The sequence below is a fragment of the Rosa chinensis genome, chromosome 1 (assembly GCF_002994745.2).
Source record: "Rosa chinensis cultivar Old Blush chromosome 1, RchiOBHm-V2, whole genome shotgun sequence".
NCBI lineage: Eukaryota > Viridiplantae > Streptophyta > Magnoliopsida > Rosales > Rosaceae > Rosa > Rosa chinensis.
In genome coordinates, this window is record NC_037088.1 from 66,484,782 (window position 1) to 66,505,161 (window position 20,380).

Below are 20,380 nucleotides of genomic sequence, written 5' to 3' on the forward strand. Positions count from 1 at the left end.
CCTACAAATCAAATAGCTTAAGGTAACCATGTTAGCAACGATTAACAGGGTATAGCCGCAGGTACCCAAGTTCTTGGGAGTAAGTAGACAATTGAGGAGCTTTTATATGCTTCTTTGATCGATTACGGCGACGGGCTCTTAGGGAAGAAAGAGCCAATTCCTGCAGCTGAGAATTGTTTCTGTTCAAATCGGGAACCGCCTTGCTGAAATGCCACCAGAATTTGGAGACCACAGCCTTCAAGTCCTTTGCCATGAGAGAAAAGGCTTCAACTTTTGTATGGCATTTTACATTTTGGGTCGAGATAGGGAGGTCGAAGAAGGACATGTATGAGGTGTTGGGAAAATTAATAGAATGGAAATAATAACTCCAACCACAAAAGGATAATATGCAAAGAAATAAAACGAGTAAAGGAAAGTGAACACCAGATATAACGTGGTTCAGCAAAATGCCTACGTCCACGGGGCAGCAACAACAAGAACTTCCACTATGATAATGTGGGTACAAGAGATACACAACTTCAAGAACAACTACTTGAAGGAAACTCTCTTTCACACTTGTTTTGCTATCTAACCACAACTACACTCTCAACATGTAGTAAAACACTCTTCACTCTCTACTTGGATGAAGATGTTTTTCTCACACAGTTTGTAGGTTGGGCTCTCGGCCTCTTTTCTGCACTCTCCTCTTCCTTTCTTGTTCTTGTGCTTCTTCGACTGCCGATATGGGATTATATATATCCCACACTCTCTCTCCAGCTCTCTCTCCAATGCCGGCTGCAGGTTTTTCTCTTTTCCCTATCTTCTGCTACTTTTCCTTTTCCCTGTTTTCTGCTACTTTTCCTTTTCCCTGTTTTCTGCCACTTTTCTTTGTCTCCTGCTTTCTTACTTTGTCTCCCACGTTCTTCTTCCTCCAATTAAGGAGGGATGGCCCAACAATCTCCCCCTCCCGACTTAGATGGAGGGATGCGTCAGTCCTGACGCGCTTCTGCAAAACTCAAACTTTTGTTGTTGAACAACTTTGGTCAACATATCTGAAATGTTCTTGTTGGTGTGGATTTTCCTCAACTGGAAAAACTTCTTTGACACTGCATCTCGGATCCAATGATACCGATGATCAATGTGCTTAGTGCGAGGGTGATACATTGAATTTTTGCTCAAGTGAATAGCACTCTGACTATCACAATGTACCACATAATTTCCTTGCTTCACACCCAACTCTTGAACGAACCTTTGCAGCCATATCATTTCCTTGCCAGCTTCATTTGCTGCTAAGTACTCTGATTCTGTGGTGGATAATGCAACACATTTCTGTAACTTGGACTGCCATGACACAGCTCCCCCAGAAAATGTAAATAAGTATGCAGAAGTGGACTTTCGATTATCAAGGTCTCCTGCCAAATCTGCATCTGTAAAACCTTCCAAGATTGGTTCTGATCCACCAAAACATAAACACAACTTTGAGGTGCCCCTCAAATATTTGAGTATCCACTTGACAGCTTCCCAATGCTCTCTGCCAGGATTAGAAAGATATCTACTAACAACACCAACTGCATGTGCAATATCAGGGCGAGTGCATACCATGGCATACATAAGACTACCAACAGCTGACGAGTAAGGGATACCTGCCATCTTGTCTTTCTCCACTTGTGTAGTTGGACATGATAATCTGCTTAACTTGAAATGATTACCTAGAGGTGAGCTTACTGACTTAGCTTCTTTCATGTTGAACCTTTCAAGCACTCGTTCAACATACCTCTCCTGTGACAGCCATAATTTCTTCGCCTGCCTGTCACGAGTAATCTCCATGCCCAAAATCTGCTTAGCTGGCCCTAAGTCTTTCATATCAAATGACTTTGATAAATCTGCTTTCAACTTATGAATCATAGAAACATCTTTGCCCACTATTAACATATCATCAACATAGAGCAACAAGATAATGAAGTTACCTCCAGTAAACCGCTGGAGATACACACATGGATCTGCATCAGTTCTCTTGTACCCATGACCCACCATGAATGAGTCAAATTTCTTATACCATTGCCTTGGCGCTTGCTTAAGCCCGTATAGACTTTTCTTCAACTTGCAAACCATGTGCTGCTTTCCCTCGACTTCGAAACCTTCTGGTTGCTCCATGTATATTTCTTCTTCCAAATCACCATGAAGAAATGCAGTTTTCACATCTAACTGCTCCACCTCAAGATCCATGCTAGCTGCCATGCCCAAAATGATTCTGATAGAAGTCATCTTGACAACTGGTGAGAAGATCTCATCAAAATCTATTCCTTCCTTCTGCCCAAAACCTTTCACTACCAAGCGAGCCTTGAACTTTGTCAACTGTTCGTTCTCGTCTCTCTTCAATTTGAACACCCATTTATTTTTGAGTGCTTTTCTGCCTTTAGGAAGCTCCACCAATTCATAGGTGTCATTCTTCAATAAGGACTCCATTTCAGACTTCATCGCCAACATCCACTTATCACAGTCTGCATGAGTCTTTGCCTCCTCAAAGCATTCAGGCTCTCCATCATTGGTCAACAGAATGTATCTGGAATATGGATCATCTCCATCACTAGTCACCAATATATATTGTGAAGAATGATACTTGGTATTTGGCTTTGGCTCTCTGTTGGATCTTCGAACTGGTACTTGGGCATTTTCTAGCTGCTCCCCCTGATTTGGCTCCCCCTGATCATTATCTTCAGGTTCTGCTGCTTCTGCTTCCGCCATATCAGGAACATCTTCATTTACCATATCTTGAGCTTTGTCACTAGGTTCTTCTTGAAGCGGTGATGAATCGTATGTGAGCTGGTCTGCATGTTCTACTTCATTTTTGTCAAAATCCGCAATGGTTTGACCTTCATGAAACACCACATCTCTGCTTCTGAATAATTTCTTGGTCTTTGGATTCCACAATCGGTAGCCCATCTCTTCATTGCCATATCCAAGAAAGATACACGGCATGGCCTTGTCATCCAGCTTTGATCTTTGCTCCTTTGGCACATGTGCAAATGCTTTGCACCCAAACACCCTCAAGTGGGAATATGAAGCGCTTCTACCGGTCCATACGCCTTCGGGAGTCTCCAAGCCCAACGGTACACATGGTGTTCGGTTAATAAGGTAACATGCAGTTGTCATTGCTTCGCCCCAAAACTTCTTTGTCAGGTTGGCCGTCTTCAGCATGCTTCTCACTTTTTCTAGAATGGTGCGGTTCATCCTCTCTGCGACACCATTATGTTGTGGGGTGCCAGGAATTGTCTTCACGTGTTTGATGCCATGCTTCGAACAATAATCTCTGAACTCGTTCGAAGTGTATTCTCCGCCATTGTCACTACGGATACATTTGAGAGTTCTCCCTGTCTCCCTCTCCACCATGGCATGAAATTCCTTAAAGGTTTGAAACACCTGGTCTTTTGTTTTCAACAAATAAACCCAAACCTTTCGTGAAGCATCATCAATATAAGTGACAAAATATTTATTATGACCTACTGATTCAACTTCCATAGGGCCACATACATCTGAGTGTACTAGGTCTAATACATTTTCTTTTCTCGTAAATGTTCTTGTGAAACTAACTTTATGTTGTTTACCAAATAAACAATAATCACAAGAGTCAAGTGAGGTACCTTTGGCAAAGGGAATTAGAGACTTCTTTGCCAAAACTTGCAATCCCTTCTCACTCATATGACCTAGTCGCTTGTGCCATAGACTTGGAGAAGAGTCGTCTGCAACATTCAATTCTCCTTTGCATATTTTGCCATATGTCTTATAGAGGGTGCAACACATCTTCCCTCTAGCAATCACCAACGATCCCTTGGTAAGCCTCCACTTTTGATCACCTCCATGATGATGAAACCCTTGTCGGTCAAGCACACCAGTTGACATCAAATTGAGACGTAGACCCGGAACATATCTAACATCTTTTAACATAAGCTTGTTGCCCAAATCGGTCTCAAAACAAATATCTCCAATTCCTGAAATCTTGGAGTAACCATCGTTGCCCATCTTCACCCTCCCAAAGTCACCGCCTTGGTATGTAGTGAAGTACTCCAAGTGTGGAGTAGCATGGAAAGAAGCTCCAGAATCAACGACCCATGCAACACTGGAACAATCATCAACATGTAAGCATTCACCTTCAAGACAAAGGAACTCACATTCATCATGAGACACGGAAGCTGCAGTGTTTCTCGTGTCATCGTTCGGTTGATGAGTATTGCCATCTCGACCCTCCTTCGGATCCTTCTTCAATTTGTTGCAATTCTTCTTCATGTGGCCAAAAATACCACAATGATGGCATTTTCCATTGAATCTTGTTCTGGATCTGCTCATACTTCTTCCATGGCCTTTGGGTCCTCTGCTTTTGCTCCTTCCTCTATGCTCCGTCACAAAGACTTGGCTATTGTCCGAGCTTGAAGATTTTCTTCTAGTTTCTTCATTCAACATGTTATTTTTAACATTATCCATAGACAATACACCATCTGGAGCAGAATTACTTACAGTTACAACAAAGGTCTCCCAATTGTCCGGCAATGATCCCAATAGCAACAAGGCTTGCAACTCGTCATCAATCTTCATGTCCATCGTGGCCAATTGATTGATTGTACTTTGGAAGTTGTTGAGGTGCTCGGTCACTCTAACACCATCTTTGTACTTCATGTTTACGAGCTCCTTGATTAGAAATGCTTTCTTGGCAGCAGTTTTCTTCTCGAACAAGGACGTCAACTTCAGCCATAATTCACGTGCATTGGTTTCATTAGACACATGGTGGAATACACTGTCATCCACCCATTCGCGGATGTAACCGATGGCTTTGCGGTTCATCTTAGTCCAAGTCGGAACTGAAGTTCCTTCCGGCTTGGCCGCCTCTCCTACGATTGGCTCATGCAAATCTTTGCAATAGAGAATATCCTCCATTCTCGGCTTCCATGTAATCCAATTAGAGTGGTTGAGTCGGATCATGGTACTCCGTGAACTTTCCATTCTAGCACCTTACGAACCAAGAGCTCTGATACCACTGTTGGGAAAATTAATAGAATGGAAATAATAACTCCAACCACAAAAGGATAATATGCAAAGAAATAAAACGAGTAAAGGAAAGTGAACATCAGATATAACGTGGTTCAGCAAAATGCCTACGTCCACGGGGCAGCAACAACAAGAACTTCCACTATGATAATGTGGGTACAAGAGATACACAACTTCAAGAACAACTACTTGAAGGAAACTCTCTTTCACACTTGTTTTGCTATCTAACCACAACTACACTCTCAACATGTAGTAAAACACTCTTCACTCTCTACTTGGATGAAGATGTTTTTCTCACACAGTTTGTAGGTTGGGCTCTCGGCCTCTTTTCTGCACTCTCCTCTTCCTTTCTTGTTCTTGTGCTTCTTCGACTGCCGATATGGGATTATATATATCCCACACTCTCTCTCCAGCTCTCTCTCCAATGCCGGCTGCAGGTTTTTCTCTTTTCCCTATCTTCTGCTACTTTTCCTTTTCCCTGTTTTCTGCTACTTTTCCTTTTCCCTGTTTTCTGCCACTTTTCTTTGTCTCCTGCTTTCTTACTTTGTCTCCCACGTTCTTCTTCCTCCAATTAAGGAGGGATGGCCCAACATGAGGAAGCCCAACTCAAAAGTTCTTCTCGATAGAAATCACCTTTACCAAGACACAGTGTGATTGAGGAACCCAATTTTATTGAACCATCAGTACTTGTTGTGTAAGTCCATATAATGCCTTCTGCGTTGAAGAGCATTAGATCAAGTGGTTCTCCTGCTCGAATTACATAACTGTTCTCCGTGTAGATTACTGGTTTCAGATTGTCGCAGACGAGTTTTAACACACTTTCATCCATATATCGAAGCATCGGTACCTATATATATAAAGCTCAGGTCAATCCAATAAGAATTAGAACATGCAAGATAATTCATGGACTGAAGCCAAGGGAAGCAAGTATTTACTTTCTTAAGTGAGTCCATGCAGAGAAGGCGCTGTATGGACCTTCTGTCCTTCCCGGGAAGAATAGAGAGTAGATTCTCCACATGAACATCTTTGTTTTCTTCCAATTTCTGTCTTACGTTTTCGATGATCACTGTCTTCATATCGTTAGGGAGATGATTTCTGGACATCCACCATTGTATCTCAAGCTCTTTCATTATCATCTTCTGTCTTATCTCTTCCGATTTCGTAGTTGCCAACTGTATATACGTCTGTTATTCCAGAACACAGACAACAATGGAGCTCAGCACAATGTATCCTTTTTGAATTTAAAAACTAAACAGTGGAGAGCTGCATTACCAACCTGTACATTTCCAATAAGATACAAAATAGTAGCAAACCAATTAGAGATATAACGATTGCGAAGCAGTTTTCGCACACATAGGTACTCGTTTCCAAATTTTGACCAAGAGAACTGCAGAAATTTACAATAGTTAGTTTGAACACTGCGAATGACATCACAGTATATACAGTTTATGTGTATCTGTATATGAGGACCTTAGATTTCGCAGACCCCACCAGAAAGAGTAAAAGAACTTCTTGGGAAAATCAGACAAATCGGGCTCAAGGGCATTAAGGAAGATTCCAAAATTAAATTGTGCTGCATTTGATGGAATTGCAGCCGAGCAATTTTTGCTGAGGAGTGTGATATATTGTTGATTTCTAGGTGTGTCATCACAGTAGTAAGTTGACATACATTCTATAATATTAGGATGTCCTTCACAAGCCCTGTGCCAGCATGATGTCTCTCGTTGAATAGAAATGAAACACCAAAAGGCTCCAAGTACCTAAAAATTAACAGCTTAATCAATCAATAGAAAACTCAGTCAAGCAGTTGGTACCAAAGGAACTAATTAAAGATTTATGGGAATGATTACAATGGAGATTAAACTTACATGACTAGCGAGGATGTAGAGAAAAATACTGAATGCACCTCTAGCCCATATTCCGGTTTGTTTAAGTTCTTTACACGAAAGGTAGATTCTATAAATCTTTGGCATATATTGAAAGAGCAGGAACCCGTTTAAAATCTTCTTTCTGTAATCTGAGCCATCCATTTTCAGAAAGAATACCAACAGCGCCACCTTCACAAGACACAGAATTGATGAATTGAATATATTAGCTACTAGCTAGGCTCAAAAGGGAAAATCTAACAATGTATAGGCATAGAGGAAAATATGTTATGTCTTACTTGTGGGATCGGAAGAATGGCTATAAAGTCTAATGATGGAGATAGATAACCAGGACATCTTCTGAGATATTGCCTTGGCAAAGCCAAGTAACTCTGCCTTTTTCCATGGCCAACCTGGCTTTCCTCTTTTTGATATCTCTGACACCACAGTGTTGGTACTAACACGAATTTCATGTATAATATGCATTATGAAAGTCATTTCGGTGAGTGATCGGAGGGCTAGAGCTGCAGTTCTCACCCTCTTGTCCCCATCAATGCCCTTTTTATCTTTGTTGATGTAGGGGATGTAGGAGAACAAAGGATCTGCGGTTACTAAAATCAGACATGAAATCACAGATATCTTATACCACATTGCAATGAAGGCCCCCTGGGGGTCAAAAAATTCCTTAAAGGTAGGCCATTTTGTCTCTGACAATATTGAATGTCCTCCACTGTTCATAGGAGTCTTAGGAGATTGCAGCCTCCCTTTACTGTCTAAAGTGTAACCTGCTGTAATGCTGATATAAAAACATACAAATTAGTTGAAGCCATGAAGTTTTTCTTTCAAAAAATGGACGCGAGCTAGCTAGCTTTCGTTACATGAAGTTTTTTTTCTTTCAAGCGTATTGAAGTTGTTTAGGCCTTTAGGGACTAAAAGTGAAACAAATACTGACAATTTGTTGAAGCAAGAGTAATTTGGCTCCTAGAATTAAGCGGCTAACCTTATGATGAAGCTGTCGTCTGGATTAATAGCCATAAATCAAGTGCCTGACTATGTAAGTATCTTATATGATGGACAAATTAGTAAGTTATGCAACCAAAATTGGACTTGGGCTTAGAGTTTTTCTTTTGCAGAAAATCCAGTACGTTGAAACTTGCAACAGAACTGAAATCGGAAGCTATTAATTACTATGTCAAAGAACATTGTTCACACTCCGTTTTATAGACTTATATGCAGCATTAGGTCGATAATTAATTAGAAAAAGAAAAGGTCAGTTGTTTTTTGAAGAGAAAGAAATGGTCAGTTGGGTTGGGTTAGACAAGTTGTTGATTCTATATACTTAAACAAAGGCATGCAACACGAGGTGATCGTTTCATTGGTGGTACTAGCTAGTCTTGAAGATCGAAAGTCAATCCAGATATCACATTCGTTCCCTTAAGTTGTATTATTTATCTTCATTTCCTGTCAATTACTATGGATTAGTTGAACAATTACTAATCTCGGTTGATCCGTTAAAACTCTACTTGTCCACTGGGGTTGCCACTGCCAGTACTATATGAAGATTATATATGAATCATGAGCGTATTACCTCTCAAGTGGCCGGAACCATCAAATCCATGGGCGGCCACAGCAACAAGGCAATACTGCCATTCCTTGATCGAGGATGTATTGTCAAAGGTTCATGTCACATTGGTTAATTGTTTCATACATAGAAGACTATTCTTATATACGTCACAAATTACGCGGTTAGTGCTTAACTATCTTGAAATCCAGATCATGAATCTCTAAACTTGAAGCTAGCTGGGAAGTGGTAAGTGTCTAGGAAGGTAGCTACTAGCTAGTCTGCTTTCTAACTTTTTTTGGTGTTGCTCTTCTGGAAGAATAAGTTCATTTTTTGTGTTGTACACTATTCATGTAATAAATTGGTGTATGTATTAGTTTGAATTGAACAAATTAGTCTATGCCTTTTTGACACGAACTTACTTTTTCAGAATATCCTTTTCTAGATTAGTCATCAATTAGCATCTTGCAAGATTGAGAGATTAACTTGGTGCACTTGTTCTTACAAAGTCTGGTTTGTCAAAATGTATAAGATGGTTTGTCAAAATGTACAAGATGGCTTGTCAAAATGTATATACATTTTGATTGTCAAAATGTATATACATTTTGATTGACAAACCATCTTATTTTGTAAGAACAAGTGCACCAAGTTAATCTCTTAATGTTGCAAGTTGCCTAATCTAGAAAATGACAGTGAGGAATCAATAATTGAAAGTAAGAAAATATAAACTAACTTCAAGTTTAGAGTGCAAATTGATTTTAGACTAACAATTAATTGGCAATTACATTATACAACTCATTCAACTTCCTCACTTTACAGTTATAGAACATCGTCATACACTCATACAGATCGATCTTATCCAAGAAATTGCTTTCCAATTTAACTCTGGCTAAACAGTATGCGCGGTATATATCATTGGAAAGAACTACGTACAGTGCAGTATTTTACTACTTTACATATATACTTAAAAATGTGATTGGCCAACAAAATATCTCCGAGTGAACCAATAATGCATGGTCAGCAGACTGATCAGTAAGACAAGAAAAACCGGCAGGTGCCATATTCTATTATTCTATTTAAGTTATAAAGCATCGAGATTCTGGATCATACATAGAAGTTTCAGAATTCAGATAGTTGCAATTTTTGATTTTATGGGTTCTGTTGGAGATGTTCTAAGTTAATTAGGATCAATAAGTCAATAGCTTGAATCAGAAAGTTCTTAGCTTATTGAACAGAGAACATAACAGAAATATTAGTCTACATATGACTAGCTACTAGGGTACTACATGATTAGCATTAGGTTCTCTTCTGCAGATACTCAATTCGTGTTCTTGGCGAGGTCGCAGCTCCTACTCCTACGGTAGCCGGCCTATTTGGGTTATTGCGGTTTCGACGGAATGACGTTCCTATGGTAGAGCTCGCCACCCTCTCCTTCTCTCGAGGATCATCGTAATTCCAATACATTTTGCACTTGGTGGCGACTGCTTTCAAGTCCTTGGCCGTGATAGCAAACCCTTCCACTCTTGTATGACATTTCACATTTTCTTTTGAGATCGGGAGGGTTGCAAACGAGACGTGTTGCATGTCCTTCGACGCCCAACTCAGAAGTTGTTCATCTCCATAAATGTCACCGTTCTCAACCGTCCTGTGGATCTTAGATGGAGTACTAGTATTCGACGAGTAGATCCACATAGTTCCTTCGGTGACAAGCACCATCCGATCAACTGGTTCATCCACCTTGGCAACATAGCTATGCTCAGGGTATATCACAGGCTTCAGATAGTCACATATCATTTTCAAAACTTTTGGATTCATACCTTCAAGCATTGGTACCTACAAACATGTATATACACATTATATATATGAAAATCTTACAAGAATTGATTGAGTATCAATATGTAACTAAGAGTCCTACTTTTCTCAGAGTACTCATGCAGAGAACACGCTTTAGAGATTTTTTGGTTGACCAGGGAAGAATGGAGAACAGATTCTCCATGTCAGCATGCTTGTCTTGTTCTAATTTTTCTCTTATATTTGCCATGATTTCTTTCCTCAAATTAGCAGGGAGGCAGTTTTTCTCCATCCACACTTTCATATCTTGCTCTTTTGATTTGATCTTCCTTCTTATCTCCTCTGACTTCTCAGTTTCCATAGACATAAATGTCTGCATACAAAAAGTTGAATTTAATTAGCTAGATCCTCCAAACCTGTCCAGCCAAGGAAATAATATATAGATAGATTGATTGCCAACCTGCACATTTCCGATGAGGTACAAAAACAGTAACAAGCCAATGATAGAAATAAGAATTGCGAATAAATTCTCCCATACATAGTTACTTGTTACAAGATTCGTGCCAAAATTACTGCAAAGAATCAACCAAATGATCAAGCATATGCATTAATATTTGTTACGTATGGAAGAAAAATATGGTACAATATTGTAAGATATTCAACTTATTGTATAAGAATCATTAATTATAATTATAATTAACATATATATGCAAACCTCAAATTTCGTAGACCCCACCAGAAAGAGTAACACAACTTTTGTGGAAAGTTGGTTGATGCCGTGTTATTAGACATCAGAGAATCAAGAAATATTCCAAAATCAAATGGTCCAGTAGCATTGATAGGGCACGATGCATTCAGAGATGTTATAAGTGTCACCATATCGTCTGAATGTTTGTACTCATCACAATAAAAGGTACTTGTACAGTTGTGACCACAACTTCGATGCCAACATGATGTCTCTCGTTGAATCGAAAAGAAATACCAAAAGGCTCCAAGTACCTATCAAAAGGCAACACATAATTAAGATAAATTTTAATGGTCTCAGTAGGACAGTAAAGGAAATGTAAATGTAGGATGTGCTCTCATTCATTGCCGAATTCTTTTAGTATATAGGAATAGAGCTTCTCTCCATATAAATCTATAGATTCTGCTCATATATGCAGGTCCCTTAGTTTTGTCAACGTTTATCAAAGAAACTCAGACATGCATTGGTCACTAAAATAGAGATAAAACATAAATTGACAGCAAAAAGAAACTTACGTGACTTGCAAAGATATAGAGAAAGAAATTGAATAGTCCTTTAATCCATATTCCATGACTCTTTGTAAGTTTTTTCGAAGATAGGTGCATACGATAAATTCTTGCCAAATATTGAGCGAGAAGAAAGAAGTTCAAAATCTTCCTGTGGTCCAAATATCCAGAGCCTCTCATTTTGAAGAAGACAACAAGTAGTAGCACCTGGACAACATAGATAGTAATCAGTACGTAAGAAATTCATTAATTAGTTACAAGTTGCTGGTAGTTAAACCTAGATAGCTGATTAAGTATGAGGTTTAACTTAATTATCTTACCTGTGGGATAGGAAGAACAGCTAGAATGTCAGTTATGAGAGAGCGCAGTGACAAATTGTCAACTATTGCATCAACATATTCAAAGAAACATAAAAATTTCGATTCTTCCTGGGTAGCCATCTTATCCGAGGCTGCAGCAATCATAGCTTCACGAATTTGATAGATAATATGCACTATAAAAGTGATATCCATGAGTGATCGCAAAAGAAGAGTTACGTTCCTCAGTTTTATGTCTGCTTCAAGGCACTTCTTTTCCCTATCGATGATAGGAATGTAAAAGAACAATGGATCCAGTGAGACTGCGATAACACACGAGGCTACAAATATCGAATCCCACCATGAACCTCGAACCGAAAAGCTAGTCCACCACGAACTAAATCTCCTTTTCGTTTTTTTCATTTCTGATGGTTTCCGACCATATCCATAATGAGTAGTGTAACCTGTGAGACTGATAAGAAGATGGAAAATGCAATCAGAAAGGAAAAAGAGCTTGCATGTGTATAACTTTTCAGAAAACAGGTCCGCAATTCTAGATTCGAAGAAACTAACCTTACTTCTGGGGCTTCATCCATCGAGTTAATCATAACTATTGCTGTTTAGATCATGCAAAGAAATTAAAACTGATGGAAATTTGAGTACAATTGTAAGACTTTATAATAAGGATTAATTTGTGTGCGGTGTACCTCTTGGTTCAGTTGTGGTGGGCTGGTAGCAAGTGGCCGTTGACAATTTGCAAAGACCTTGTCCTAATTAAGCTAGTGGCTATTGATGAATTATTATTACCAACTAATTAAGCTAGTTCCAGTTGTTCATGAATGACTTCTTCCTGCAGCTTGCTCGGAATGCAATTGACCTAAAACCATCCCTCATTTAGAAATAAAATTAAATATATGTAAAAGTAAATGGAGATTGGAATGGTCTACTCATTTCATTTCATAGTCCCTTTATATAGGGAAGAAATTACAACGGAAATATTGATTACAATTATGATATTAAATACTGATTGATCTATCTTTTATGCTAATTGATTGGTAATTACTGATTCATTGATTCCTTCTTCGTCAGTTACTTTGACGAAGGCACATAATATGTTTTTCCTTTAACACTCCCCCTTGTGCCAAGTCAAAGACGAAATGGTGCATAAGTTGTTGCCTCACTAAAAAACTTGCCAAGTAACAATAAAAACCCTGTGGGACAAAAAATAAAACTTGGTCGAAGGAAAAGAGCACAACGCACCTTCTACATTTGAGAATGACATGTGTGTGTTAGACTCCCCCTGACGTCTACACCTCCCCCTGACGTCTACACCTCCCCCTGATACTTACATTAATCAAGGGAGCTTGGAAAGTCTTCGCATTCCTATACTTTTCACATGTTTCTCAAATATGGCCTTAGGCAATGATTTGGTGAACAAATCTGTCACATTCTCCTCAGACCTTACTTGATTCACTTGAATCTTGAGGAGGGCATGTTGTTGCTGATTGTAGAAAAACTTCGGCGATATGTGTTTTGTATTATCACCCTTGATATATCCTATCTTCATCTGTTCGATGCAAGCTGCATTATCTTCATAAATGCAAGTAGACTCTTCAGTGGTAGAACTCAAACCACTAGTCCCTCGAATATGTGTGATGATAGTTCTTAACCATACACACTCACGAACCGCCTCATGTAGGGCGATGATCTCTGAGTGGTTCGAGGAGGTAGCCACAAGGGTTTGCTTGGTTGATCTCCAAGATATCGCCGTGTTCCCAATGGTAAATACATAACCAGTTTGGGAACGACCTTTATGTGGGTCAGAGAGATACCCAGCATCAGCAAAACCAACCAAAACATCATTTGGCGTTTCGGTGTAGTGTGTGGCACTTTCACCATCAATATTTCCTTCAGGGATTGCAGTTCCATCTGCGGTCCCTCTTGTCTCTCTGTAGGAAAAGAACAGTCCCAAGTCAATGGTTCCTTTTAGGTATCTGAAGATGTTCTTGATACCATTCCAGTGACGCTGCGTTGGCGCTGAGCTAAATCTAGCTAACAAGTTCACTGAGAATGCAATGTCTGGTCGAGTACATTGGGCTAAGTACAATAATGCGCATATTGCACTTAGGTAGGGAATTTCAGCTCCCAACACCTCTTCGTCATCTTCCTTCTGACGAAATGGATCTTTCTTTGCATCCAAGCTTCGACCGATCATATGAGTGCTAGCAGGATGCGCTTTGTCCATGTTAAATCGCCTGAGCATCTTTTAGACATACGCAGACTGGTGGATTAGTATTCCACAAACTCGGTGTTCTAGTTCAAGGCCTAGACAGAATCGAGTTTTCCCAAAATCCTTCATCTCAAATTCGGATTTCAAGTAGCTCGCGGTTTCTCTTATTTCATCAAGAGTACCTATTATGTTCATATCATCGACATATACTGCTACAATTGCAAATCCGGAACTTGTTTTCTTTATGAATACGTAGGGGCATAGTTCATCGTTCTTATATCCCTTCCCAATCAAGTAGTCACTTAGACGGGTATACCACATCCGCCCAGATTGTTTCAATCCGTAAAGTGAGCGTTTCAACCTAATTGCAAACGCACTCCGTGGTTTAGAGTCACTTGACTTGGGTAATGTAAGGCCATCAGGAACTTTCATATATATCTCTGAATCTAGATCCCCATAGAGATATGCAGTCACCACATCCATGAGCTGCATTTCCAGTCATTCGGAAACTACTAGGCTAACCAAGTAGCGGAATGTTATAACGTCCATTACGGGAGAGTATGTCTCCTCGTAGTCAATTCCAGGGCGTTGGGAGAAACCTTGTGTCACAAGGCGAGCCTTGTACCTCAGGACTTCATTCTTCTCATTACGCTTTCTAACAAAGACCCATTTATGTCCTACAGGCTTTACACTTGGTGGGGTTAGCACTACCGGACCAAATACCTGTCTCTTTGTCAGAGAATCTAATTCTGCCTGGATTGCTTCTTTCCATTTAGGTTAATCTGCTCTTTGTTGACATTCTGCAACATAGCGTGGTTCGATATCATCGTGCTCTATGATTTCTTGAGCAATAGTGTATGCAAATACATCATCAATGTGTATGGAAGATCTTTCTATCAACTCATAGGCACTCTCATAATCCATTGAGATTTCTTTGTTCTCTGGAATCATTTCAAATATCGGAGCGTCCTCCAGTATTGATTCATGGACATAGCTATAATCAGAGACAATCTCATGAGAGGGATTCTCTACATTGATGATCAACGGATCTGTTTGTGCCTTACTCGCCCTCTTCTTCCTTGGGTGAGTGTCAATCGAACCTAGTGGCCTCCCCATCTTCCTTTGAGGAGCCACGGCCTCAACCATACCTCCACTAAGTGTGGTTGTAGTGCCTCTATCTGAGGCACCGTGCCCCTTGTTGGGGACTTCTAACCTTACAGGCACATTTGCAGCTGGTATATGTGATCTCGTCACTTTTACGATATCAGAAAACGCATCAGGCATCGAATCTGCTACGTTTTGAAGATCGATTATTCTTTTCACTTCACTTTCACATTGTGAAGTGCGGGGATCAAAATGAGACAGAGTGGGAACAAACCACGACAATTCCTGTCGTTCCCTTGGAAAATCCTTTTTCCTATCTCCCCCTAACGACCGGAAGACTGCCTCATCAAAGTGACAATCCGCAAATCGAGCGGTAAAGAGATCGCCTGTCAAGGGTTCCAAATAGCGGATAATCGTTGGAGATACGTATCCAACATAAATACTTAATTGTCTCTGAGGACCCATTTTAGTGCGCTGTAGGGGCGCAATAGGCACATATACGATGCAACCAAATATGCGTAGGTGTGAAATGTCAGGCTCATATCCAGTTACCAGCTGGTACGCAGAAAATGGTTGGCTAGTAGTGGGTCTCGAATGAGTAAAGCTGCGTGCAATATTGCATAACCCCATGCAGATATAGGCAAGTTGGTGCGCATAACCAATGCCCTAGCCACCATCTGTAGCCTTTTGATGGTGGCTTCTGCGAGACCATTTTGTGTATGCACATGGGGTACAAGATGCTCTACATCGATCCCAATAGACATGCAATAATCATCAAATGCTTTTGATGTAAACTCTCCAGCATTATCAAGCCTTATAGACTTGATAGGGTGATCAGGGTGGTGAGCCCTTAAGCGTATAATCTGTGCTAGAAGTTTTGCAAATGCAGCATTTCTTGTGGACAATAAAACGACATGTGACCAGCGTGTCGAGGCATCCACCAGAACCATAAAGTACTTATATGGTCCGCATTCTGGATGGATAGGTCCACAGATGTCTCCTTGTATCCTTTGTAAGAATGGAATATTTTGTTTTGTATCTTTAGCATAGGAAGGTCTCGATCCTGTTTTTGCTAAAGAGCAGGCTTTGCAAAACGAGTTATGTGCCTTTGAAATAGTCAATGAGGCATAATGGGAGGGGGTAGTGCTTCTGGTACTTCAGAATGTAATGGCTGTATTTGAGCAATACGAGCACCGACACCTTTCAGTGTGGCGGATTTTTCTCCCATTTTATTTTTCACTCGAAAGAAGGGATGTCCGTGTGAGTTTTTCAAGATGCGTATCATCATGTCACGACCAGGGTGCCCTAGGCGGTCATGCCAAAGCCTGTATGAGTCAGTGTCCCACATTTCATTGTTGGTGACAACATATGATTCAATGATCCGAATCGTAGTGAGGTACAGTCCACTAGATTGACTCATAAGTTTCTCTAAAATGCGTTTCCTTCCACATTCATTAGAGGTAATATAAAGGTATTCAATTCCATTCTCACAGTGTGTTTCTACATGATAACCGTTGACACGAATATCTTTGAAACTTAACAAGGTTCGATTAGCTCTATGTGCATATAGAGCATCTGTGACTTTAAATGTTGTGCCATTAGGCAGCAAAAAATTTAGCTGTTCCTCGCCCTTTTATTACTTGTGATGATCCAATCATCGTAGTCACAGAGGAATTATAGGCTATTAATTCAATAAATAATTGCCTATTCCTTAATATGGTGTGGGTAGTCCCACTATCAACTAAGCACTCGATTTCTCCTCGATTCATTCCTACAAATAAATGGGATATATATATTATTAATTTTGAAAATATAACTCATATTCTTTAGAGCATGACTATTTTAGTAGAATGATAATTTTTTTTTCATTCTAATAATATTTTTTTTCTCTAGATGTATTGCTTTACATCTTTATAGTGCTTTTTCGAACCATGTGAATATGTGTGGTACATAAAAATCGAATAAATTCAATGCTTCAGAATAAAATCCGAAATTTATTAATAAGTCAACGATAATCAAATCAAGGTCTTATTCAGAAATCTAATTCAAACAATTATTGAAATAAACTTTAAGACTACGTAATAGTCTAATTAAAAAAAAATGAGGCATTATGTCTTCACAACTGTGTTTGGAAAATAGAATAAATAAAGCAGATGAGTCAAAATCTGAAGCATCCATTGACTGAGCAAGTTCCTTGTTGCCATTGAAGTCTGCAATTGTGAGGTTGACATCTGGGTCATTGCCTCCTTCTTCCATATAGTGAGCCTCTTGTTCTTGAGACTCCTTATACTTCTTGTAATTGGCTGCTACTCTGTTGCTTGCTTGACAGTTCTTGTACCAATGCCCCATGACTTCACACCTATAGCATGGTTCATTGCCAACTCTACCCTGTTTGACTGAAGGGTTCTTAGGTGCCCTTTGCACCTTGTTTCCATGACCACTAGGGCCAGCACCACCATCTCTGCGCCATACATTGGGAGGGCCTCCATGGCCCATACCAGGACCCCCACGTCCCTTGCCACGTGGTGCATTGTTGCCACATGGGTAGGAATCAACACGTCCAACCCTCTTTTCATTGAGGTTCTTTCCACCTTTGACTTTGCCATAATTAGCCTCAGGAATTTTCTTTGTCCCAACGGGTCTGGCATTGTTGCTCAAAAGAACCTCATTGTGCCTCTCAGCCACTTGCAGTAGGTTGATCAGTTTATTGAAGGTTGTGATTCTTTTATTATCATACTCCAGCCTATACTGGTTCGCTAGTATAATTGCTGAAGTAGGAAAGGTGGAAAGAGTCTTTTGGATCATATCATCTTCTGTGAGTTCCTTTCCACAGAAATTTAGACTTGCCTTTAGGCGCAACATGTATTTGTTGAAGTCATTGACCCTTTTGTAGTCAAGCAAGCGGATTTCATTCCACTGAACAGTCAATTCTAGGAGCAAGGTGTCATGAATGTTCCCAAAACGTCTCTTAAGGGCATCCCACAATTCTTTGGGTGTCTTCAACTGGAGGTATTCCCAGCGTAGGCTAGGATCAATATGTCGCCTTAAAAACATTAAGGCGTTTGCTTTTACCTTATCAGACAGTCCATCGTCCTTGGGGTCAGTGGTAGGTTTGATGGTGGCAGTGTATTCTTTTGCCACAAATGCAGTTTCTACATCGGAAACCCAACGGTGGTACTCAAGTCCTTCTGAGTCCAAAATGTCAAATTCAGGTCGAGTTGGATCAGCCATCTACATCAACAAGAGAGAATATATAAATTACGCAGTCACAAAAGACATCCACGTGTATTATTTTCCAAACAATATGAATTAGATTTCAAGACCAAGATTCGTAATGGTTACACATTTTTTTCCGATGCTATGTGAAAATACTTTATCACAGTAATGTTGTGTGTATAAATGCGCATGAATTTTCATTATCATGGCAAAGCATAATTTTATATGTTGTATTACAAAAATAACTATAACACATTTAATAATAAAACATAGCATATATAAAAATAAATGACATGGCTTGTTCAAAATTTTACAAATATACAACAAATTATATACTACATATAACAATAGCAAGAATATATCATGCATAACATAAAATACAAATGAGAGCATAATATAAAGGCATGCTTAGGAATAATTTATATAAGGATAAATCATGCTTAAAGGTAATTATATAAAACATAAAAACAAGGCATGCTGAAAATGATCAAAATTATCTAATTAAACATGCGTAATAACAAAATATAAAGGTATAAACAATAAGGTATAAAGCATGCTTAAAAATAGAAAATATAAATAAAATTCACATGCTTTAGATTCCACGAATATATATCACATATATAACAAGCAATAAAATAGCATGCTCAAAAAATAAAATAAAATAAATTCTAATGATAAATAATTAAATATACCATAATATGAAAATAAAAGAGAACATACTTGGTTTCGAGAAAAACAATCCTAACGCACGCGCGTGTTGATGCAGGCGTGCGATGTTTGGGCCGCTTCCTATCTCTTTTGAGCCTTTGTTTTGTTTTTTTTTTCTTTTTTTTCTGTTTCTCTCTTTTTCTGGGCCTCAAGGCCTGTTTTGTTTTTTGTTTTTTTTTTTTTCAGTCTGGGCCGGGTCTGTTCTCTGGGCTGGCCCTTTACTTTGGGTCAAGTTTTTTTTTTTTTTTTTTTTCTGTTTTTGTTTTTTCTCTGGGCCTTCTGTTCTTTGGGCCTTTTTTTTTCTGGGCCTGCAGGGCCTGCTCCTCTTTTTTTGTTATGTTCTGGGCCTGTTTTTTCGTTTCTGGGTCGGGTCCCTACTTCGGCCCGAGTTGCCCTCTTTTTTTTTTTTTTTTTTCTTTTTCTTCTTCTTCCTCCTTCGGCTTTCCTTCCTTCTGGTTTACGAGGATCTGCAGGTGGGCGAGGGCGGGGCCGGGCGTAGCTGGGTTGCGGGGATGAGAGGCCGGACGCGGCTGGGCTGCAAGGAGGTAAGGCCGGGCGCTGCTGGGCTACGGGGATGAGAGGCCGGATGCGGCTGGGCTGATGCAGGACCGGGTCGGAGGCGCTGCTACAAGCGTCGGAGGCTGGGCTGTGCGCGCGGAGGCTGGATCAAAGGCTCGATCGTGCTGCTGGTGCGGGGGCACTGCAGGTGGGTGGACGCATGGGCGTCTGGGTGCCCTTAGTAATTCGATGGAGGCCGGTGGTGGCTTGTGGTGTTCGGCCGGAGAGGCGGAGGCCGGTCTGGGCAGGGAAGGAGAGGAACAGCTGCGGATGAGTGTTGGGGCGCGGGTGCTGCAAGATGCAGGATGCAGGTGAGGCCGCGCAGGGGAGGAGGCAGGGTGATGCTAGGCTGGTGCTTGGCCGGAGAAGAAAAGATTTTTTTTTTTTTGGAGATTGCGGCAGAAAGAAAAGGAAGAGAGATTTTTTCTCTTCTAGGGTTTTTTCCTCTTGGCTTATTTGCTCTGAACGTGCTGATAACATGTAAAAGTAAATGGAGATTGGAATAGTCTACTCATTTCATTTCATAGTCCCTTTATATAGGGAAGAAATTACAACGGAAATATTGATTACAATTATGATATTAAATACTGATTGATCTATCTTTTATGCTAATTGATTGGTAATTACTGATTCCTTGATTCCCTCTTCGTCAGTTAGTTTGACGAAGGCACATAATATATTTTTCCTTTAACAATATAAAAATTATAAGAAGTATCTAAGGGTTAATAGTTGATTTGGTAGTTTCTATTAGTGGACTATATATAACCTCAACAAAGGTGAC

General features: G+C 39.9%; 1 protein-coding gene and 1 pseudogene across 1 annotated transcript; both read right to left on the reverse strand.

Moving 5' to 3' along the window:
* Positions 1-31: 31 nt before the first annotated feature.
* Positions 32-7,919, reverse strand: LOC112172606 (annotated as a pseudogene).
* A 1,559-nt stretch (positions 7,920-9,478) lies between these two features.
* LOC112174524 (cyclic nucleotide-gated ion channel 1) lies at positions 9,479-12,410 on the reverse strand. Its single transcript, XM_024312309.2, has 7 exons — positions 12,357-12,410; positions 11,808-12,255; positions 11,497-11,694; positions 10,952-11,235; positions 10,697-10,808; positions 10,361-10,609; positions 9,479-10,278 (listed from the first exon to the last, which is right to left on the reverse strand). The coding sequence occupies exons 1-7, from the start codon at positions 12,389-12,391 to the stop codon at positions 9,742-9,744; spliced, it is 1,863 nt and encodes a 620-aa protein (XP_024168077.1). The 5' UTR covers positions 12,392-12,410; the 3' UTR covers positions 9,479-9,741.
* Between the last annotated feature and the right edge of the window lie 7,970 nt (positions 12,411-20,380).

Excerpts from the sequence above, each read along its gene's own strand:
- LOC112174524 (XM_024312309.2), bottom strand. The coding sequence starts at position 12,391 with ATGATTAACTCGATGGATGAAGCCCCAGAAGTAAG. Across the intron at positions 10,809-10,951 it reads TGGGGTCTACGAAATTTGAG|TAATTTTGGCACGAATCTTG; the intron begins GTTTGCATATAT and ends GATTCTTTGCAG. Across the intron at positions 10,610-10,696 it reads ACCTCATCGGAAATGTGCAG|ACATTTATGTCTATGGAAAC; the intron begins GTTGGCAATCAA and ends TTTTGTATGCAG.